Raw genomic sequence first — 21455 nt, 5'->3', positions numbered from 1 at the left:
TCATCCTTTAAAGATGAAACACGCTTTATCATCCCTTTTCTAAAGATGCTGAACGATTCATTACTAGCCCCAGCATTTTCGAACCTCAATTTGATATTATTCTTTATTCGTCCTAATTTTAATGTTTTTTGGGATATTTTTTTGTTGATGATAATTAATTTTTACTTTTAATTTTATTTTCAGTTCATGTTACCCAAGGACCTAGACAGAAGTCTCCTGAATGATGATGCTATTGAGGTCCTAATGCAATATTTTTATGGCGCAAATCAAATTGTCTCTAAAATGACCGAAGGCAATGCCAAGATTTATGCAGAAAAAGCCTTTTATGATGCGCTAGGAGGGTAAGTGTTTCGGTGACAATTCTATAGAAAAAGATATATATATGAAAAGATACACGTGAAAGATAAGAATATACATTCAATATTAAGTTACTTTCATATTAAAAATAAGTTTCCATGAAGAGCGTGGCATTAAAGTACTGACAATGTAAACCTTGGTCATGTCCGACCTTCGTCCGAGTTGTGGCGAAGGGAAACGCACAGAAACGTGCATCACCCTCTCGCTCCGCCCCCTCTTAAGTACACCGATGTATCGGCCGCCCGATAACCAACCCGATGTTTAAATGATGTGTTTTTCGCAGAAGCTGTAGGAACAAGCTCCTACACCACCTCAAATCCTGACTTCCTCGAGTTCGCCAGGAAATCCCTGGAATCGCCCCAGATATTTAACACGATGGTCGCTAAAATGACTTTCAACAATGAACATGAACATCGAGTTAAACATCAACTCCATTACAGACCGAGCTCACAGGCATGAGTTCGAGTTATTCCTGAGCGAACATAAATCCGACATAGTTCTCCTGTGTGAAACCACGTTGAAGTATAGTTATAATCTCAATTTTCTCAATTTCAACCTTTTCCGGACGGACCGACTCCAATCCAACCCCCAAAGTCGCGCAATTCCTACGGAAATCTGGACATTCTCCGTTTCTGAGAAATTCCTTCCAAACCCCGTCTTTCACGGCCTTCGTAGCATCCACTTACTGCCCTGCTTGATCCTTCGACAAATTCATTCCTCCTGCACCTTCCAGCTCTGCAAACTTAGCATAGTCTGAACCCTCACAATTGGCAGAACCCTGAACGCTAGACCCAATGCATGGGCGAACCAGACCGGGACACCCCTCTTCCAATTCACACTCCATTATCAACCTATTTCAAATCAACCCAGCCCTCTCCATCTTCAACAAAAGATCTGTCCACTCCTACCTCGACCATTTCCTTATCAGCAGTAATATTGTTGTCATCCCTAACCCGGATCAGTTGGTCAGGGCCTTGAAGTGTGTTGAAGCACTTCAAGACCGTAACGGTACACTATAGGATTACAGTACTCTATAGAAGGGAATGCGGTCAGCATTGCGCTCGCCCAGGATTATTACTCTGATTTGACTCAGGTCATTCACAGCTGAGTCACTGGTATCCAACGTCAAATCACGATACAAATTCCACTGCTATCAGTGAGAGTTGAACTGCGACCTTCATGACAGCTGCACTCTAACCTCTCGGCTATCCGGAGACTATTTAGGAACAGATATTCTCCGCAAAGCTCACACCTCGTAGATGAAATCCGATTGCTTGAAAAGTCAATCCGCGAAAGGGTTCTGACCCTGTACACCAACCACTTTCACAACTGCTTCGCCATATAAGGAGCTTGGAAACATCTGTTCATCTGCCTTGGGGAAAACTTTCCAACAATATGCCATCCTTCTTCAAAACATCTCATTAGCCAAAAAAGCGAACGATCCACCCCCACCTTAAACCTCCTCTCACGACCATCCTTCCTATCGCGACAACCCAGTACCACCCCTTCTTCCAACCACTTCCTGATCTTGAACTCTGAGAAAACATTTCGCTCATCCATTTTATCAGTACGAACACCGTGGTAGCATCAATAGCATTAAAAAATTAAAAATTAGTCCGACTCGACCAAATACTTTCAATCGTGCTCAAGAAATGCGCCTCAAACATTTCTCCAGTTGCCGAAAATATGGAGGCACATCTCTTACCCTGTCCTTTAATATCCACAACACCCCCATCCCAACCGTCAAAGAAGTCACCCGTCTTGGGGTGACTACGAGTTTCCGTCTGCCCCGCGTAGACCATATCAACAAGCCACTAGGTCGTGCAACCGGTGCCTTGTGATCCGTTATATATCATTAAATACAAGATCCCAATGCTTTATTGGACCCCTCCTCATTTAAGGCTTCACTTTATGGTCCAACATTTGTTAATCACAAACGGAACGGCTACGGCGCCAAGAGTGCGCAGTCCTCCGCCACTGAACCAACATCCTTAAGAACGAAAACCGGTCCAAATACATCTCCAACCAGATCCTGTACGACTCCTACCAAACTCCCCGTATTGACGCCGTCCTAGCCAATCTTGCCCTCAACTTCCTCGCCAAGTTTCAATCCTATCCCAACCCACTCGTTGAAGAGAACCTTCAGCGAACTCACCTGCTCCTTCAATTGCTCATAACACTCCAATCCCAAAACCGCCTTTTTACTCCTCAAGTTAGGGGCAACAACTCTCAATCCTAATTTTACAAACACTCCCATCATTAGCGCTCTCCTCAACTTCTAGTCCCCCTGTGCGGAGTTGCCAGATCTTCCGTCAAGTGCGTCCCTTCATGCGGATAAGGGAATGCACGCCTGATACGTATTATGCTCTTGCACGCATTCGGGTGCTGGAGCCAAAAAGGTCCGAAGAGAGCAAAACCGAAGTCTTCCGCGGCCAAGTTCAAAATTTACTTGAACGACTTGCAGGAGGCGTCCATTGTAAGCCTCAGAAAAACGTATGGAGGCATATAAACGGCGACCATCCGGATATCAGCAGAGGCAGCGCGCAAGTTTCGAGAGGGTCCATATTGGATGCATAGTCTATCGCCTTAGAGAGCAAATCTCTTTGAAGGATGCTCCAAATATTTCTTGTACGGACATCTGGAGAGATGCAGACGATGTGCGGAAACAGATCATATTATTCAGGTTCCCATCCAGTATACGTCTATAGTTGCTACGGTCCTAGAAGCAAAAGAACGGAGAGTCATCTTCGGTAAGCGGGTAGTCATCGCCGGGCCGCAGAATGGGAAAGTTCACTGATAAATGCGCGTTGTCTCTTCGAGGCTTTTGCGCAGTTAGACATCATATTAACTAACGATGGTCAGGTTAATACTTACCGGAAAAGCGGAACCGGTTCGACTGTGGATCTGATTTTTATTAGTGTTTCACTAGCTCGCAATATGTCCTGGAAAGTCAGTGAACACCACACCCACAGTGTTATCAGGCAATCGTCTTTGACCTGACGAACAAGCCAAGCGGTTGGGGGCCTGCTCGTCCAAGAATGAGGAGAACGTCCGATTGGTCTGCGAAAGCATTTGTCGAGCAAACATTCATAGATATGAGGTTAGACCAGACGAACTAGACAGACCAACTAAGGGGTATGGCGCCCGAATTGTACAGCGCAATTCTACACTTAGCCCACAAGGAGCTTTGTCCGAGATATCCACCAGGAAACTCCCACAAGGGAGCTAACCACAGACAACTGGGCCTACAGTATATCCCTCAGGAATTATCCTGGAACATATGCTCTTAGAGGACCATCTTGGTTCCCAAGGCATCAGATAACCTCCGATTAGGCTTCGGGGGAAAAACCATTTCAGACGAGTTCCTTACAGACTCGGGTCTTATCGCCCTCCTCGAGTACGTGGCGGGGACTGAAATAATAATAACAATCGTTGGCACGATATTCCAATTGGATCACGGTCTTGAAACGTTTCAGAGCACTCCATCCATTCGCTCTAACCGCTAAGCCATCCAGACACTTTCACTGGAAAATCTCCATCAATTACTTAATTACCAGCCCAATAATATGAAAAATAATTAATTTCTTTTTTCTAAAATTTCAGATATCTTAACTGCTTTGTCATTCCAATTTGTAAGCTTTCCTACTACGCAGGGGTCCTCTCACTCAAGACGACCCAGCACGTTTATGACTTGCTTGTGCAGTGTAAAGTGTTTCTAAACACAAATGGAAATGGTTGGCGTCCTCCTTCATCCGATTTCAGTAAAATGGAACTCACTATTGAATACTTAGACTTATCATCCAACATTTCGGATGATAACGAAAACGGAAAAACAGCGTGTCTGAACCTCAATCTAGCCGATGAGCATTCAGAGAATGAAGAAGATATGATTGTATCTCTACCGAAATTAGATCCCGAAGAAATGGGACAACTCTCCAACATTTGGTTCCCTTTCAAACGGAAACATACTTTCAATCTAAAGTCACAACACTCGGCATTCATTTTGATTAAATATTTTGTCTCAGTTTCAAGATGTTGCCACTCTCAAGGAGTTCCCCAATTTACATTTAACCAACGTTTCAAGGAGTGGATTGCAGAGCATATTGAGCCCCATTTAAACGATGAAGTCCTTTATCCTGGATTAGGGGCAGTACTCAGAATCTTAGAGACAATCGAAAAGGAAAACAAGTCAACCAGGTCCTCGAAACAATCGCATTCAATCAAATCCAGTCGTGACAGTTTAAAGCCCAAAAAGGCAAATGCACCTACTGCAGATCCAAAACTTGCAACCCTACCAAAAGCATCCCAGATTGCTTCAAAGACTGGTCAAGTCGAATCAAAGCCAAAGGAAAAACTAAACTTTTTCCAGCAATTTTTCGACAGAAACCTAGCGGATGCCGTGGATAACGATGAGAAGAACCCGGACTTGAAAGGGGACGAAAATTTCAAAGTAAAACGCAAAAACTATATAATTGCTGCTGTGGCAGTGTCTGTGATTCTAATGGTATTCGTTTGTATCGTGGCAATCATGACAAAAAACATTCGCGAAATTTGCAAGGGTAGAGCCCAACAGAAAAAGTTGAAAAAACGACGTCAAAAAGAGTTAGAACGCGAAGTGGGTGGATCAACAGGTCCGCTCTCTCTCGGGAAGAATCGGTATAGGAAACAACCGAAGCGGTCACATGAAGAGGAGGGACTTACGACTACTGCTAGCTCCACCGTATCAAAGGAGTCAATGACTGACGTCCAACAATATCAATATGAATATGGAAGCAAATGTAAGTTATTTCAATGCTATAGAAGAAGTCGCTATTAACACAGTTCTCATTCATTGCAGATGACTGCAGACCAGAGCCGTCCGCCATGTTTTTTCCAATGTGCAAGCAACGACCACCCCCATACAATCGTCAAATCTCCCGAGATTCTAGCCCTCAAACAAAACCAGCCAAACCTACGGTATCAAAGCAATCGCGTCGATCAAAAGCGGGGACTGAACTATGCCAAAATTGTGGTCAACAGCTTCCTGGACGTAACCAAGTTGGAGGCCGAGATTATGTGAATTATTGCTTCTGCAAAAGCAGGGAAAGTTTAGGTGAACCACCTCCAACAATCGAGCCAACTCGACAACCTTCCCCACCGCCGATATTCCAGTCAAAATCGCCACAAAAACCGCAATTGACAACTTGTCTACGTTTACCAACACCACCAAAACCAAGAAGACGTTTATCACCCCGCATAAAGCCTGTCCAACCGTCTTTATCTCCGCCCAAGTTTAGTATTTCCAAAAAGAACAAGCCGGCGAAGGAGACATCCTTTCGTCTTGGCAGCCCAAAGAAAAGTTCAATGAAAAAAACCAAATCTAAGTTAGGGGAAACGAGGGTCGTTTTGAGACAGGTCCTATTTGATATTTGATGCCACCCTGAATAAAATTTCAATTTTTGTTTTTGTATTTCTTAGGATCTACCGTGTCAATGTCCTTCGAATTCCAAGTGTAAGCATTCACCAGGAAATTTTGAAAGTAAATCGTCAACACATTCCCTGGAATCATCTCCTTCAACCGCAGAGCATACCACTGCAGCAAAACATCGAGATTCATTACAACCAGCAGCTGGTCCTTCGCAGAATCGGTCATCTCCACCCCGTAAACACCCTCCATCGAAATCTTGTCCTAATTTTGGGAGAAAGCATGAATTTGTGTCCACGAGCTGGGAAACCCTCGATAGCAAAAGAGAATGAATCAATTCCTTAAAGTAACTGACAACCGTCTATCCTTAGATATGGGTTGCACCAAGTGTTTAACGACTTCTGATCTTTACTTGTTTTTGTTTTGTAGTTGTTTTTTGATTTTTATTTTTTAATGAATCTATGTTGAGATTTATTAAAAAAGTTGAATAATTTGAGCAGTGTCTAGTGTCAGTGGGTAGCCAGCAGTGACCGAATGGGTATCCACGAAACTGAGGTTTGTTAATGAGTAAAGAACGTTTGTTGTTAGTTAATGCAATTACACTCGAGAAAGGGTACGTGCAAACCAAACATCAACGACCACTACCACGGGTACCTTAGAGGAAACAGGCGAGTACCAGAATTCCTCCTACTGTAATTGTTGAATCCTCGAAGAATTTCAGAGTTAAGCAGACCAATGTCAACATGAAAGACTTCCTGATAAAGGAGCCAAGAGGATCCACCATCAAATACTTCTTAAATCCAAAGACTACACCACTACGGAGTACCTTCCCATGGAAAACCAGACGAAGTTCTTCACGTATACCCTCCCTTCGAAGAGAACCACGTCATTCATTATTTGAGATTGCTGAGGATCTGAAAATCCAAGGCATGTCAGCTGTCTGTCGAACCCTTCATCACCTCGAAGGTAAAGCAAGAATGCCGTAAACTGAACCTGTGACTACTCACCTTTTACACCTCCATCGAGATCGATGGTCTCACTCCAGTTAAGGCCGCCCTTTGGCAAACATTACAGTGCAAAAATTGTCAGTGGGTCAGCCATGCGGCACCAAACTGCCTCCTCCAGTACCGCTGCGCCAAATGTGATAGCACACGTGAGCGAGGTGAGTGGCCCAAGACGCTTGACAAAAGTATAAACTGTGGTGCAAGCGACCACCCCGCCAACTATCGTAGGTATTGCAACTTCGTCAAAGTGATGACGAGAAGGAGCGCTTAAAAATGGGCCCCTCCATCCCGGACCAACCCGATCTCATTCACTAGACTTCAGGTGATTTCTATGTCTTCTTTCATTCGGGCATCCTTGTTCGCCGGAGCACTACACAAGCGCATTCCAAGCCCTATGAGCCTACATGGATCGTCTAACCAAATCATCCCGGATTTCCGTCAGTTCATAGTGATGTGTTCAACCTTATGGCATCGAATCATGCACGTTAGGCTTATTAAATTGAACATCAACTCTATAGTCGGTTGAACAACTGTTCCTATACGAATATAACCTACAAATAGTGATCTTGTGTGAAACCACGTAGTGCAACCAATGCAAATCTTCCTTTGTAAATTTTAATCTTTTCGATTAGACACGCACCGTCCTAACCAAAGTTTCTCATACCTTGCTGAAGGCATCATTATACTGGTCTCCAACAAATTCCTCGTAAATCAAGTCTTTCTTCCTGCCGATGCCCTTAAGTCCTTGGAGTCTGCCATCGCCTCAATTAACACTAACTACTGCCCCGACCAATTATTTGATCCCAACGACCTATCCACCATCAAATCCTCTTGTGCGGAACAACCCCGTCCAATTGGAAAATCGTGGTCTCTGATTTTAGAAAGCGACTTAAATGCCAGACATACTGTGTTGACACTTGCATCACATACCCATGTTGACATAGCTGACGACATACTCCGCTGCACGTAACATTTCCCATTTTAGCCCGGCACTTCCTATCGATCATTTCCTGATATCTAGCAGCATCAAGGTAATTTCGAATCCAAGCACCGTCCCATCCCTTGAAACCATCCCCATCCCCCATCAGCGACTACAATGTCATCATCCTTGACATCCGATTCATCAATCGAGGTATTCGCCCACCCACCCATAGAACCAGGAAGTTTCCAACGAGACAATTGATCCTACAATTCGTCAATATACTGAAGGTAGGTAGGTAAGTATGTGACGAATTCGTGCCAACCCACTCTCTCATTTTTGTAACCTCATTTCTTTCTCGGACGATATATCCTACAAAACATCCACTACAAGAAAGGTCTAGGAGAAATCCTCCACACTCCGCATGCTTGACCTAAGTTTTGAAGCTGAAGTCATGCATCAACTAACTTCCTCCGATCCTCACTGTCACACTGAACCTTTCCAGCACCCTCTCCCCCCGAACAGATCTTCTGGTCCAATCCCGCAAATCAACTTCGTCAAACCCAAAATGGTCGGACTGTCCACCAAATAGAGCAGTCCTTAAAAATGTCCTGAATCCATGAGTCCTTTCCTCTCGACATTATTCAACCATTCCTTACTAGACACCCATTTCCCTTCAAGCTGGAAGTGTGCACAGATCACATCCTTTAGAAAGAAAAAGAAAAGTTCTTTCCTTCCGGATAACTACAGGCCTATTTCTGTCCTTTTAACCTCCGCTAAAATATTCGAGTGGACCGTCAATGATAGATGAGCGCTGCGCTGGAATTTTCTTGGCAAACATCAGGTGGCTCTGATGCCCGTCGTCTTCGAAAAGACATACTCCGTCGTAATCACCAAAAGAGATGAATGGTCAATAACTGGCCACGAGTATTTTGGGATTGTAGACTTAATAATCTTCACCGAGAAGTCAGCCATGGAAAACGAATCGGGCGCAGGGGCGTTCTGGGGAAATCAGATTTTGGAACTAATTCGACCTCTCGGAAAAATGACGACCATATTCCAGGCGGGGATATAGGCCATTTGATTGGCAGCAGAAGAATGTTTGCGGCAGAAATGGAGGGGTCGCACCATTCGAGTCTGTTCCAACAGTCGGGCAACATTGTCAGTACTAAAAAGCAATGATATATCGAGCCAGTTGGTGGATTTGTCATTAGGTGCTGCTAAAACGACTGAACGAAACGTTCCTGATGTGGATGGCAGGACACTCGAACATCGCTAACAAAGGTAATAAAGAAGCTGACAGACTGGCTTGCCAAGGGTTTGGATCCACAATGATGGGGCCTTAAGAAGTGGGACATGAAGGGCTTTTAACGGGACACTGCCCCTTAAACTACCGCACGGGAAAGGTCGGAGTGGTAGTCTCGACCATATGCAGCCAATGTGGGGAGGAGGGAAAGACGGTCCTGCACTTCATATCCAGCTGCCCGGCCTCCTCAGACGAAGATACCTTGGTAAAGTTTTCTTTAACGAAGAGTCTGCGCAGATTCGCTAAAGCCTACAAACGCCGAAGGCGAGAAGCCGGTGAATAAGGGATCTCCGGCAATAGTACAATGGGCCTAACAAAAGTCTGAGTGCATTGAGCTGCGGCTTCCCACCCCTAAACTAAACTTAGTATCCGGACGTGAATACAAAAGATGTTCACCAGTGGACTCAACAATGAGCTTTATCATAGCAATTCGTGATGTTTCAATAGTAAAAATACACTCGCATCACAGTAAATCGCCTGTGTACGAAGGGGAGCAATTGAGAATATAAATTCAGTCTACCTCTCCCTCCACGATCACCTACCTTGCCGTGCTGAGAAACCAGTAAGAAAGATCTTTTTTGCTCCAGAGGAAATTAAGCTCTAACCAAACCGCCAAACACCGATCGTTACGCTCCAATCCTGCATAACGAGACAACCCTGAGTGTAGACTCAGATTTTCCATTTATTTAATTAGGGACCAATTCAATTGGGAACCAGTCCCCAACGGACGGGCCGAAGAAGGCCCATTCTGTCACCACTCCTCATCCTGAGTTCCAATTAGCGGGGCCAAAGTCTCACCCATGGATAAGCATTTGCATACCGACTCCGGGCAAACCACAACTGCCTGGGCTATACCGATGTCGAAATGAAAAAATCATTCGAGGAATTTGCGGCTAAAGTCTAAACCGAATTGGCAACGATTATCTGACGATCCCAACTCAGGGACCTGAATAACGCATAAATAACAAGAAAGATGGTTCGGCCAACAAGGGCTAAGTCTTCATTTTGAGCCAAGGCTATCGAGGCCTCTGGATGGAACTTTTATGATGATACCAATCCATCAGACTGCGACAGTTTAGGAAGAAAGTCTTCCTAGCTGAAAGGCATCAAGCTTTGCTTTGAGTCAATATACGCATGCGGTAAGCTTTAACGACGAAAGTACGAACTATTGGCTCAAGCAGTACTGTTTCTCCCTCAATGATGTGTGGGAAGGTGTGCAAGTATCGGTGAAGAGAGTCTGCGAGCAAGTGGAACAATTTTTTGCTCAAAACAACCTCAAGATTTCCACCGGGACGCTGGTTGACAGCGGAGTGGGAGGATGCCTCTCAGACTACTCAACCCTTTTCTGCACTGCCCCACAAGCCTGTAAGATGTCACCGTTGAGTACAAGGTAAGAATGGCTATGTTACGCTTAGGACTCCGATTATGCCAGAGCCATCGACAGGCTTCTAGTATCGCCAATACTTCCGCCTGGAATACACTGGCGAAACCTGAAAGACCATTCAACTCGGATACACTGAGTGTATTCGAACTCCGCCTTGCTATTAACATAGTATGCTGGTCCCAAGCCCAGGTAAAGGAGGAGGGTTTGAGGCAACGTACTCTGTACTATCCTCAGTAAAACAAAAATAAAATGCTGAGATCAGGGAAAGAGATAAAAAACTGATAATACCAATTCACAACGGAGCTGCCTCTGTCTTCGGATTGGACAACGCGCGAAAAGCGAAGGCAATATAACCCTTAGATCTCAATAGTGCAACAATGCGAAGAAGGAACTCTACCACGTAATCAATAGTCATGGGGCCATAGGTATGATTTGACCATCCAAAATCCCGGAACTCAGCGATCACCTTGCTCCATGCTAGTAGCTAAGGTGGAACGAATCGTCCAGCAACTTTTTCCAGCCCTCCATATTCGAGACGACGTTATCGATGAAAAAGGATATATTGAGGACTGCTTACTTTTCACTAGGACACAATGGTATTCCTAGCGATGTACTGAAACGTGCATCAGACATATGGCGGATGGCTATTCAGCGGATCCAAGTCATGCCTGGCAGCAAAGGGAAAGAGGTTTTCACTGATAAATGAAGGCAGATGGAGCCCTGTTCAAGGACTTCATGAAGCCCAGACAAGCTGGCGTAATACGTGCTTCGGGAGATCTGGCTCCAAAACAAAATGCTCTTTGCAACGCTGATGTAAAAAACACTTTGAATTTTCAATTCAAGCCTGGAACTGATAGCCAATTGCCAAGGCCCAACATCTGACAGTTGTCAATAGCTGACGAGCAATTCTGCAGGGTGGACTCCTATTGGAAGCGGTATTGGTAATACCAGGACGTTTTTCCATCACTCTCCACGCTTTGCGGAGGCTGCAAAATGAGAACATAAGGAACCGAATGCATGGCATTCTTAAGGCTAAAAAATGGAGATGGAGATGGCATTCTTAAGGCTAAAAAATGGAGATGGATAGGAGAGATGCCAAAACAGTTAGGAGTTGCTGAACCACTGATAGTCCTGGCACGATATAATGTACCAAATGGTTCCAATAGTCGATGATCCGTAAAGTTTTTCATTAGGATTTTCATAGATAAAGGGATCTGGGGATAAGTGTTCGACTCCAATCGAATGGGGAAGATCTTAGTAATTTAATTATTATCTAAAAAGGTAGATATTTGCACCAAAGTTTTCATTAAATCACTTCAAATATTTTTAGCATCTAATTAGCGTGCATTTTGCATACACACTTGTGTTGTGTAGATTTAGTGCACATTTCAGTGAAATAGTTTGAATTTGGCTTTTCATAGATTTGTATATGCAAAGTAAAAAGATATTAATATCCTGGTAAGTCAGCTGATTGTGCATTTAAGCATTTGCCATTTTTGTTTATGAATTAAAGCTATTTAGGCTCGTAAAAGGTCTAGGGTGTAATGTGTTTGAGTGCTTCGCAGGATTATCTCAGATTAAATAATAAAATAAAAATACAAAGCGCACATAGACGTTTATCTTGCATTAGGAAGCCAGGCGGGCAGGAAAGTACGCACAATTGCAACATTGCTTTCTTAGACCTTTGACGAACGTTTGAATAGCGAGAGTGTTTGCAAAATTGATTTTGATTGGAGCAAAGGAAGCATAGTCGACTTTTCCTAGAACATATGGTTACCAGGCAAATAGCATAAGGTCTGAAGGATAGCAAAGGAATGAGACGTCAGTTGATTTCGATATTTATGTATCTTTCCCGGAGCGACTTAGCTAAATTACTTATCGATAAAAAGTCGACTATTCTCCAATGCAAAAATAAAATGAATCAACCAAAAAGGACATAGGTTAAATCAATATATAATAAGCCACCTACAATAGTGAACCCAATCACGATCGTATTTATTAAAGCCATCACCATCATAAGCAAAGCTTTCTACTTGTCCACGACCATTACTTTCTTCCAAAGATGTTCTTTTGCCACCGACACCACCTGCATTCCCGCCGCCGCCATTTCCATCTTGAATCTCGAGATCTTGAAGTTCCTTCAAACACAACCATTCACCGTCCACGGACACCCGAAAATTGCACAGATAAATGGTGTCCTGCACTCCGCCAACAATATCCTCCGGATTATTGGCATGTTGCGGCTTCGGCAAGGCTATTGTGTTCGAGGAGTTATTTGTTTGCATTATTGCTCCTGTTGACGACGTATTGCTTTTCTTCGGGGAACCGCTGAGACCACGCATTATACTCGAACGATGGAAACTTCCAGATTTATTTCGTAACTAGAAAAACCTAATCCAATCATATGTTACAAGCCTGCGGGTTACTCTAGAAAACAATCGTCACCTTCTAATATCCACTCAAATATGTCAGAGGCATAATGTCCTTACAGCCTCCTTTTTGGGACTGGATCAATATCGCACGGAGTAAATGCGAATTTTCGTCTTCTCGGAATAAATCTTCAACCACAATATCTATTTCCTCAACTGAGCACTTGCCAACACTTCCTAAAATATCACGATCCTTCCACAAGGACTTCCAAATCTCAAGAATATTTTCAATTTCGGAACAACTCCTTTGTACGTTTCACTAGAATGAACAATGCACTACTGAGCAATGGAAGTGGGTCCGTCACTTCTAATATCGATTTTTCCCTGAAGTTGGCCTTTGGCGACAGTTAGGCGCAAGGGTAAACTCGGTTTTGAGGTTGGGGTGTTCAGGGTAGAATTGACTCATGCATGTGGAAATAAAATAGCAAGTGCGTGGGTAGAGTGCACTGTAGCGGCTACGGTACGGTGATAGATTAGTATAAAAATGGAAAACAAAAGGTGAGGGATGAGAAGGATGAAGGTGTACGTAGGGTTGTGTGCAGAAGTGGCTGCTCTTCAGCGGTATCAACAAGTTGCAGCGGGTTTTTGTTCTCATTAGTAAATTGGGAGCTAAGTAAATTACGGTTTGGATTGCCTAAGTTCTAGCCAAGCAAATAATATCAGGGTCACATCCCACATAAGGACTTTTCTAGAAAGGCCAACTTGATGTCCTGTAATAAAAATAATACACTGCTCTGAGTCGCATTATTGCGTATATATTTACCATCTTCCCTTGATACGTTCACAGCTAATGAGTTTTGATATTGCACACGAGAAAGATAGAGAGCCCATTAATCAAGAGAGTCTAAACCGTACCCCGAAATGGTGTTAGTGCCTCTAATTTGACCTTGGTATTATTTCCATTTCCTCGAATAAGAAGGTACAGCTGGAAGACCCAGGATTAACATTTGGAGTTCAATTCCAAGTGGAGTTTAAAATGGAAGTCTTACGTTTTATGCATCATATTCTGTGATCTTTTTTCTCTAGCAGCGAATGCTAAGGTATAAGAATGCAAGTCCCTCAGTAACAGATACTGTGGAAAACCAGCGTAAAAACCTGGAGTTAAGCGGTAATCATGAATTGCTAAACCAAGATGTCACTACCGTGATCGCAGGGGTTGGGATGTGGTCGCGAACGGTGAACGCTGGGTATCAGATCTCCAATTTCGGCGCGCCTTGTCTCGGCGAAAAGGAGCTTTGCCGAAATCGATCTACTTTCTCCCATGAAACAAAAACCATGGCAGCTAATTATAAAACAAATTTCGATCATTACCATCCAACCTTGAATGATGGGACAACTCTCACCTCATCCAATTGATACGCAGTCCTGAACGGACGAGTCGAAGAAGTCCTCTTCTGTCCTCTCATCCTGAGCTCCAGTGAACGCCGCCTGCTGAGGCTAAAGGGTCACTCACGGGTAAGAACTTGTCTTCGGGCAAACCGCCTTCAGGCAAATTAGAACCCCCAGGTTGTACCAAGATCGAAGGGAAAGGATTGTCGTAAGCCGAAACGGTCATCTGAGGACCCCAACTCGTCAACCCAAGCAGCAACGACTGAGTCTTCATTTGTTGCCAAGCTATCGAAATCGTCTTTTATGGCGATAGTAATTCATCAGATTACGATAGTGACCGGCACAAGCAAGTTAGGAAGAAACTCCTCGTTGCTGTAAGGACTGCATTTTCATAACGCATCAACCTTTGCGTAGTAAGCATATACCGTAAAATCCTTCGACTAAACTTTTCCAACGTGCCAAAGTACGAGGAGTTGGCTTAGGCAGTACTGCTGAAGAGAGCCTTTGAGCTATTAGAAGAAAAGCGTCATGTCGTTGAGGCTCTGGAACAACCTCAGCATTACCACTTCAATGCTGCTAGACAGCAGAGCAGGGAAAAGAACTGATAGGCTGGGAACTTTTTTTACTACCGTTCCCGCCCGCCCGTTACCGCCGTTTACGGCGTTCTTGAGCCGGATGTTAAGAAAGTTCGGAAATAAACGTTGGCACTTTCCCACGCACCAGCCAGTAGTTGTTTACGGCGGGGTATGTTCAAAACACATGAAGATGGAAGCAACGGATTGTAACTTACCAAGTAGTAGGAAGTTACAGACTCAAATCCAATCGCGTTTTTGAGCAATCAAATCACGGTCCCACCAGATTTATGTCCCTCCACGGACAAACCTGTGGAAGACATGCTCTTCTTCTTCAGTAGAAAGCCTGCACCCAGTCTCTACGGCACGGTCAGTCAGAAAGGAGAGTACAACAACTCCATTAATGAGAGGAAATGGAAACCTGACTACACCCGGTTTTTCGGTAATATTGTTGCCTAATTCTTCCCGAACAGGGTAGAGGAAACCTTAGCAGAAGGAAAATTCAGCCGGAAAGGAGAGAGGACTACATGGTATATCTTGCCTGTCAGAACCTACCCCCTGCAGTCTTTCCCCATTCTTTTTTGGGCGTATTACTGTGATCAAAAAATAATAATAATAAAAAATAATAATAACTCCGCCGTAGCCGGTCCTAAGCTCGGTTGTGAAAAGGGAAGGGATGGATAGCTTCAGTCTGAATAGCTGGAATGGAGGAAGTGCAGGAATTTTGCAGTTTTGGAGATTACTCACTGAGGAAGCTATCACCACACCTGGCAGCTATGGATAAAATGCCCCACTAAAAATAAGAAAAAGGGGAAATTTTAGGTCCGGTACGGATAACCGGCGGGAGTCGTCTGACTTGGTGATTGGGTCGGACTGCCGTAATGGACAGCACGGCGTCGAAACCGCTAGTCGTGGGCGGTTCGACGTCTAGGCGCCACGACGACCAGAAGCATTACTCCGCCTGCTGTAGCTGTTTCGCCACCATCTGTGGCGACCACTTCAGCAGATTCGCGTAGGCAGCGGATGAAGTGGACTGAAGAAATGAACATCTTCATCATCCCTTCCTACTACGAAATAACGACGGGGGCGGGTACAACATCTTAGCGCCCCTTGTTGCACTAGAGATTCGTCGAACATTTCCCGAAATTCGTGTACGTAACTGTGAAGCGAGTCGCAGACCAGTACCGCTTTATAACTCGCAGGGACACAACCCGTCCAGCTGAGGTTTCCGCTGAGGTTCGAAACGAACTCCAAAGGGCGTGTATAGAATTCTCGGAAATGGATCCTTTATATAGACTATATACTCCCAGGTTCTATGCAACTCCAGCAACTCCGGGAATTCTATCTTAAATTAAAGATGAGATTGCATCTCGACTGTGTGCTGAAATGTCGCTGTTGCAACTGCAGTCACTTGTGTATTGTGGTGCAATTACGGCTGTCAGATTGCACGGTCGTTATTGGTTTGGTGACCGAAGAAATCTACCATGGAAAATTCGTCTGGAACGTCAGCGTGACTCACTAAGACAGGACATTGCTAGACTGATTCAAATCAGCACTGGCAATGCCAGCAGACGGATGAGAAATAAAGTGCAGAGGGTTTACAGAAACTATGCCATTCCCAGTGGACACACTAAAGCAGAATCCTTCTGCCATATGCGGTCGGTTACGACGGTATGGCGAAAGCCACTCCAGACTTATCCAGAATGCAACATACGGGAGGAACGAGCGGAACTTTTGCAGATCTCTCAACGAATCCCCCCAGAGCGTCCAGACAGTGTAGTTTTCGGTAACGGAAGCGAAAGAATACTGGAGTGGACTTTGGGGATTACCTGCCCTGCTGAGCATACTGAGTGGATCACCGCCGAAGGCACCCGCCATACCAATACGCCTGGCATGAATTTTGGGGATGTTACCGAACTACTGGCCTATGCTGATGATATCGACATCATGGGAAGAACCACCCGAGACGTACAAACTGCCTTCATCCAGATCGAGCAGGTGATGCGAGATCTTGGGTTGCACATCAATGAAATCAAGACAAAGTAATGGTGGCAACGTCAGCACCGAAAACCAACCAACGAACAACATCAAACCGCACTGGTCAAACAGGAAGAAAAAGGATAGAAAAATACAACTTTGACACCGTTGATAATTTCTCCTATCTAGGGTCGACAATCACAACCGATAACAGCTACGATGATGAAATCCGCGCACGGTTGTTGTCAGCCAACAGAACCTATTTCAGTTTACAAAAACTGTTCCCCTCGAAACGTCTCACCATAGGGTCAAAGCTTTTACTGTACAAGATTATGATCTTGCCAGTCCTCATGTATTCCTCGGAAACTTGGGTTCTTAGCAAGAAAAATTGCGAACTCTTGGCCGGGTTCGAGAATTTTTGGCCCCCTACATGAGGATGGATGATTCCGTAGCCTACATAACGACGATATCTATGAGCGATACCATGATCGTCCGGTTGTGGATAAAATCCGGCTCAACAGGTTGCGGTGGGCGGGTCACTTAATCCATGTGGATGAGGATGATACAGCCCGGAAAGTCTATGATAGAAAAAGAAGACGAGGCAGGCCGTGCCTGAGATGGAGCGATGGCGTAGGTCAGGACGCCAGACAGCTTTTAGGGATATCGAATTGGTGGACCTCGGCGTAAAACCGGGATATTTGGAGTTCCTTATTAAGGCAGGCCTGCACCGGATACCGGTTGTTGCGCCGTTGATGATGATGTTGATGAAGCGATACCTCTGCCAGATATAACGGCACAATCATGTGCCTAGGCCCGCTTTCGAGGGTGGATCCCATGCTTTGGTGTTCCAGCCGTAATCATCACGGACCAGAGAATGCAATTTGAGTCTACCCTTTTCTCGGAGTTAGGCAATCTTCTTGGCCTCAAACGGCACAGGACTACTGCATAGCATCCACAGTTCAATGGTATGCTGGAACGTTGGCACCGGGCGTTAAAGACTGCCTTAATGGCTCGCGGTCCTTGCCTTTCGTCCTCCGTACAGCCCAACGAGAGGAGTTCACTGCCAGCCCCGCGGAGATGGTGTACGGAGAGAACCTGCGCCTCCCCACCGACCCTGTGCTGGTCATTGGAGAAGGGTTAGGCGACTTTCGAATGATGCGTTTCCTCAGAGACACAATTTCGAAGCTGCGCCTGACTCCACCTTCCCGGCACGCGACAACGAAGGTCAACACCCCCAGGAACCTTGAGACATTCGGGTAGACGCTCTTCGGAAGCCACATACGAAGACTCCTTTAGAGTTCTGGAACGAGGCGAGGACTCGTTGAAGTTCGACGTCTGAGACGGGCTAATTGTCCAAAGTCCTTGTCGAGGCTGCCGGCTTTCGACGGCTCGGCCGAGTATGGAATTGATGTTCAACTCGATGACCTTAACATCCATTGATGGAAGTCAGTTTACCAACCATCGCGTTGAAGATCTGCAGGAATTCTTGGATTTTTTGACGAACTGAAGGAGATTGAGACTGGATACGACGATAGGGTTTGCTGGTTGGTATTGGCGTATACAACGGATGAACGTATGAATGCCGAACTGGTAATAAGAAGGCTCAATGCTCAAATGACTTGAATGGGAGAGGTATGGTGGGGGAGGTGCTATCCTTCACTTAATTCGTGGACGCTAAGTTTTGCCTGCCTTGTCCTTCCCACAGCAGTCCCGATCTTAAGAGTTTATGCCACCAAAAAGGTGGACGACCGCGCTAATTGGGATTCTCGAAGAGTCCACTTATACCTAGCTACGGGGGCTGATGGTGGAATGGGCAAGGATATAATTGGACACGACAACACCAAATGCCACGCGCCCAAAAACAGAATGTTGGTTCATGATCTGCGATGCGGAGTAATTCCCAATGATTCATAAAATAAACTCTTTGCGCAGCATCAGAAAATACTCAAGGAATGAGTGAGCAGAATTGCTTGGAATAAAGTCGAATCGGCTGCAATGGATCCACGAATATGTGCGGCTACGAAGCAAAGCCAACCACCCGTAGATCCCCACAAACTTCATTACCCGCATACCGCAAACATCAGCAAACAAAACGCATAAAACAATTAACACACCCCCAACGCGGGCACCAGCCTACTTACATGATTTCCTCTTCACTGTCTGCACCACGCTCCCCCCATTGGAATTAACACTCAACTGTGACGACATACTATCCGACCGGCGGAACGTATCACGTAATCTGTTTAAGGACGTCAACGACGGCGAGTTACTCGAAAGGATGCCGGAATCATCCTCGCTCGAATTCCGCACTAGCAAATTTCCGCTTCGATCGTGATCGGTCATTTCGACAGAGAACACTTGAAAGTTTCTACGCGTGGGCGACGAAATACGGAGGAAGGAGCACGCTAGGAAGTCCGGCGGGGCAGTAACGAACGAAACACCGATTTATATAACTCTAGACGCGAATTGGAGCATTATCTGGAAGGGATCAAAGACACCACCGACTGGGCGATTGTGTATAAAAATTGACAGTTGACAGCCCGTTTTGCTATGTCAACAAGTTATCAGTGGGAGGTTTGACATTTTGTTCCGGCGGGGTATTGCCAGACGGAATTTTAACCGGTGTAAGGAAATTACGATATTTTTGAAAAATATGAATGCATTTAGTGGAATTTTCGAAATTGTGATTTTAGTGAAATGTTAGCAAAAATTGACTAAACCAAATGGAATTAAAAATAAATAAATTAATCGAGACACGCCACATTTGGAGAGGAATGCAGGAAAATCTGCTTGATCAGTCGACCATGGAAGACGGTATTATGGTACGGTCGAAACGGAACACCAAATTGCTCTCCCTCGCCAGGTTGTGCTTTTCATCGCATGCGGAAATGTCAAGTCGTGTTTATGTGAGCGGAGCGGAAGGAGGCGCATTTACATAAGTTTCTCGGTTGCTTTGCGCCTGAGTGCATCGTGTTTACATTTTTTGTGTGTTCGAAGAGGTCAGTGACAAAGTGCCGCAGCTACTTAAAGTGATCTGTGTGTTCCCTCGGACGCCCAAACACCTCAAAGACCCAAGTCTACCACGGTAAGTACCCTCACCCTCTTATCAGCTGGAAGTCAACAAATCCGTCCCAGCAAATCAATCGTTTTAAATCAAATATTTCCCCCATTCTTATCAATTCAATTACTCGTCGAACAATTGTTTTGCACCCGCTCAGCTGTTTGCTGCTATGACGATTCCCACTTGAATTGAGTCGCGCAAACAAAAATGTCAGCCGCGCCTGCCATTGAAACTTCGCCTCGGAAATTCGGAGAACGCAATGCAAAACAAAACTATCATCGTCATCCGCGCTGCGGACTAATCGTCACCGCGATCGCAAGCCACAACGGCCGCCCGAGCTGAGTGCAAAACAATATGACGGTCGCAATATGGAAGCCAAATCGCGGTCCCATTCCTGAGTAGATCTCTCGGTTCCCATTGTCTGGCGGTGATTTCAGTTGCTTTGTCCAGTTGGAGCCGAGGTGTGATAACAGACGCAGTGACTTATACTCGCAGTGAGAAGTGAGCCCAGTCAAGAAAACTAAATTCCGTCCTTCGATCCGTTGCAGTAGTTCCGCTTTTCTCGCAGTCCCAGTCGCGGGAACCGGACCCAAATTGGTCTTATCTCGGTATCGCGTTATCAGCGTGCAAAACATCTGGTTGACAGTCATCTGGTAGCTGGCAGCCCCCGGAAGAAGTTGTTTTGATTTGGGCTGCAGCGCGGCAGACACGGTCACTACGGTGCGCCGTGTGCGAGGTAGAGTGCGTGCACAGGGTGGGTGACAACAGCGGCTCAAGGCTGTCTGGTCGCGTGTTCTGCGCACCTCATTTGCTCGTGAAGTTGTAAAAAGGTAGATATCATGGTTGTTATTGCGTTCGAACTTGTTTCAGGTTAATGTGCGTCTAATTTGGGTGAAATTCTCAGAGCTAATGTCGTTGTGTTGTTTTCGTTGCTCATGGCTTCTTCGAACTTGGATCATTCTCATGAAATCGGGGCTATTTCGGGCTCTTGAATCAATCGTTGCTGCTTAAAAGAGAAAGGAGAATTTCTACAATGAGTTCGTTGATTGTTTTGTGCGGCAAACCTCCCCACGTGCCTTCGATATCATTCCTGGCTACGACTCTCCTTAGGAAAAGCATTTTGTTTGTCGATGTCAGTCGTTCGAGGTTCCCAACTTCTTAATGGCAGATTGCACTAGTTTAGAGGCAGCCTGAAGAGTTGCTTCTGCTCTGGACGAAACCGTCAACTATTTTTTTTATTAAAGTTTTCATTTTCCCTCTGGGGCGCAGCGGGGTTAACAACATTCGAAATTTTTGCTGCCTTCTAGGGAGAAGCGGAAGTACGCGGTGAGCAGTTCTCGATCGTAGGTGCTGTAGTTCCGTTGAGCGGGGTTTAACTGTCTAGAGAAGAAGCTCAACGGTTGCCAGACTTGATTCACTTTTGGTGAAGAGCAGCACCTACTGCGATGTCAGAGGCATCAACAAAAACGGCTAGGGCGCATCTTGTTGAGGAAATGCCAAGAGCGTAGCATCAGCGAGTTGCTGTCGGGATTTATCGAACGCGGGGACACCCTCTTCAGACCACACAACCTCTCGTGTGTCCTTTGTTTTGGTGCATACCCAAGAGCCTTCGCAAATCCTTCACGGTTTTCGGACACGGGAAGCTTGAAATCGCTTGCACCTTGTCTGGGTCGGGCTGTATTCGGTCAGGGGAAATGAAGTGGCCGAAGAATC

General features: G+C 45.3%; 3 protein-coding genes across 9 annotated transcripts in view; 2 read left to right on the top strand and 1 right to left on the bottom strand.

Moving 5' to 3' along the window:
• LOC119650902 (RUN and FYVE domain-containing protein 2) overlaps window positions 1–19289 on the bottom strand; it is a 65756-nt gene extending 46467 nt beyond the window's left edge. For 2 of the 7 annotated variants that reach the window (XM_038054083.1, XM_038054089.1), the window contains exons 1-2: window positions 12820–13101; window positions 12344–12765 (exon numbers count right to left, since the gene is read on the bottom strand). In XM_038054083.1, the coding sequence (XP_037910011.1) occupies window positions 12344–12716 (373 nt within the window). In that variant the 5' untranslated portion in view covers window positions 12717–12765; window positions 12820–13101. Of the gene's footprint in view, window positions 1–12343; window positions 12766–12819; window positions 13106–18822 lie in introns of those variants that run through there. The other 5 variants (XM_038054088.1, XM_038054084.1, XM_038054086.1 and 2 more) reach the window with 5 other exon arrangements.
• Window positions 3966–6237, top strand: LOC119650903 (pinin). Its single transcript, XM_038054090.1, has 3 exons — window positions 3966–5135; window positions 5195–5751; window positions 5815–6237. The coding sequence occupies exons 1-3, from the start codon at window positions 4124–4126 to the stop codon at window positions 6091–6093; spliced, it is 1848 nt and encodes a 615-aa protein (XP_037910018.1). The 5' UTR covers window positions 3966–4123; the 3' UTR covers window positions 6094–6237.
• Window positions 19290–19972: 683 nt separating the features above from the next.
• The window catches only part of LOC119651061 (zinc transporter ZIP13 homolog), a 47733-nt gene continuing 46250 nt past the window's right edge, over window positions 19973–21455 (top strand). The window contains exon 1 of the mRNA XM_038054393.1: window positions 19973–20572. The gene's annotated coding sequence lies outside the window, so the exon portion shown is untranslated. The remainder of the gene's footprint in view (window positions 20573–21455) is intronic.

Source organism: Hermetia illucens, chromosome 3 (genome assembly GCF_905115235.1).
Source record: "Hermetia illucens chromosome 3, iHerIll2.2.curated.20191125, whole genome shotgun sequence".
NCBI classification, from domain to species: domain Eukaryota; kingdom Metazoa; phylum Arthropoda; class Insecta; order Diptera; family Stratiomyidae; genus Hermetia; species Hermetia illucens.
Note: the sequence above shows the minus strand (reverse complement) of the source record. Positions and strands in the feature narration are given on the sequence as shown.

Bases quoted from the DNA above. Each gene is read 5' to 3' on its own strand.
- LOC119650903 (XM_038054090.1), top strand. From the start codon at position 4,124: ATGGAACTCACTATTGAATACTTAGACTTATCATCCAACATTTCGGAT. The intron at 5,136-5,194 runs GTAAGTTATTTC...CATTCATTGCAG, and splicing joins ATATGAATATGGAAGCAAAT to ATGACTGCAGACCAGAGCCG. The intron at 5,752-5,814 runs GTCCTATTTGAT...TGTATTTCTTAG, and splicing joins CGAGGGTCGTTTTGAGACAG to GATCTACCGTGTCAATGTCC.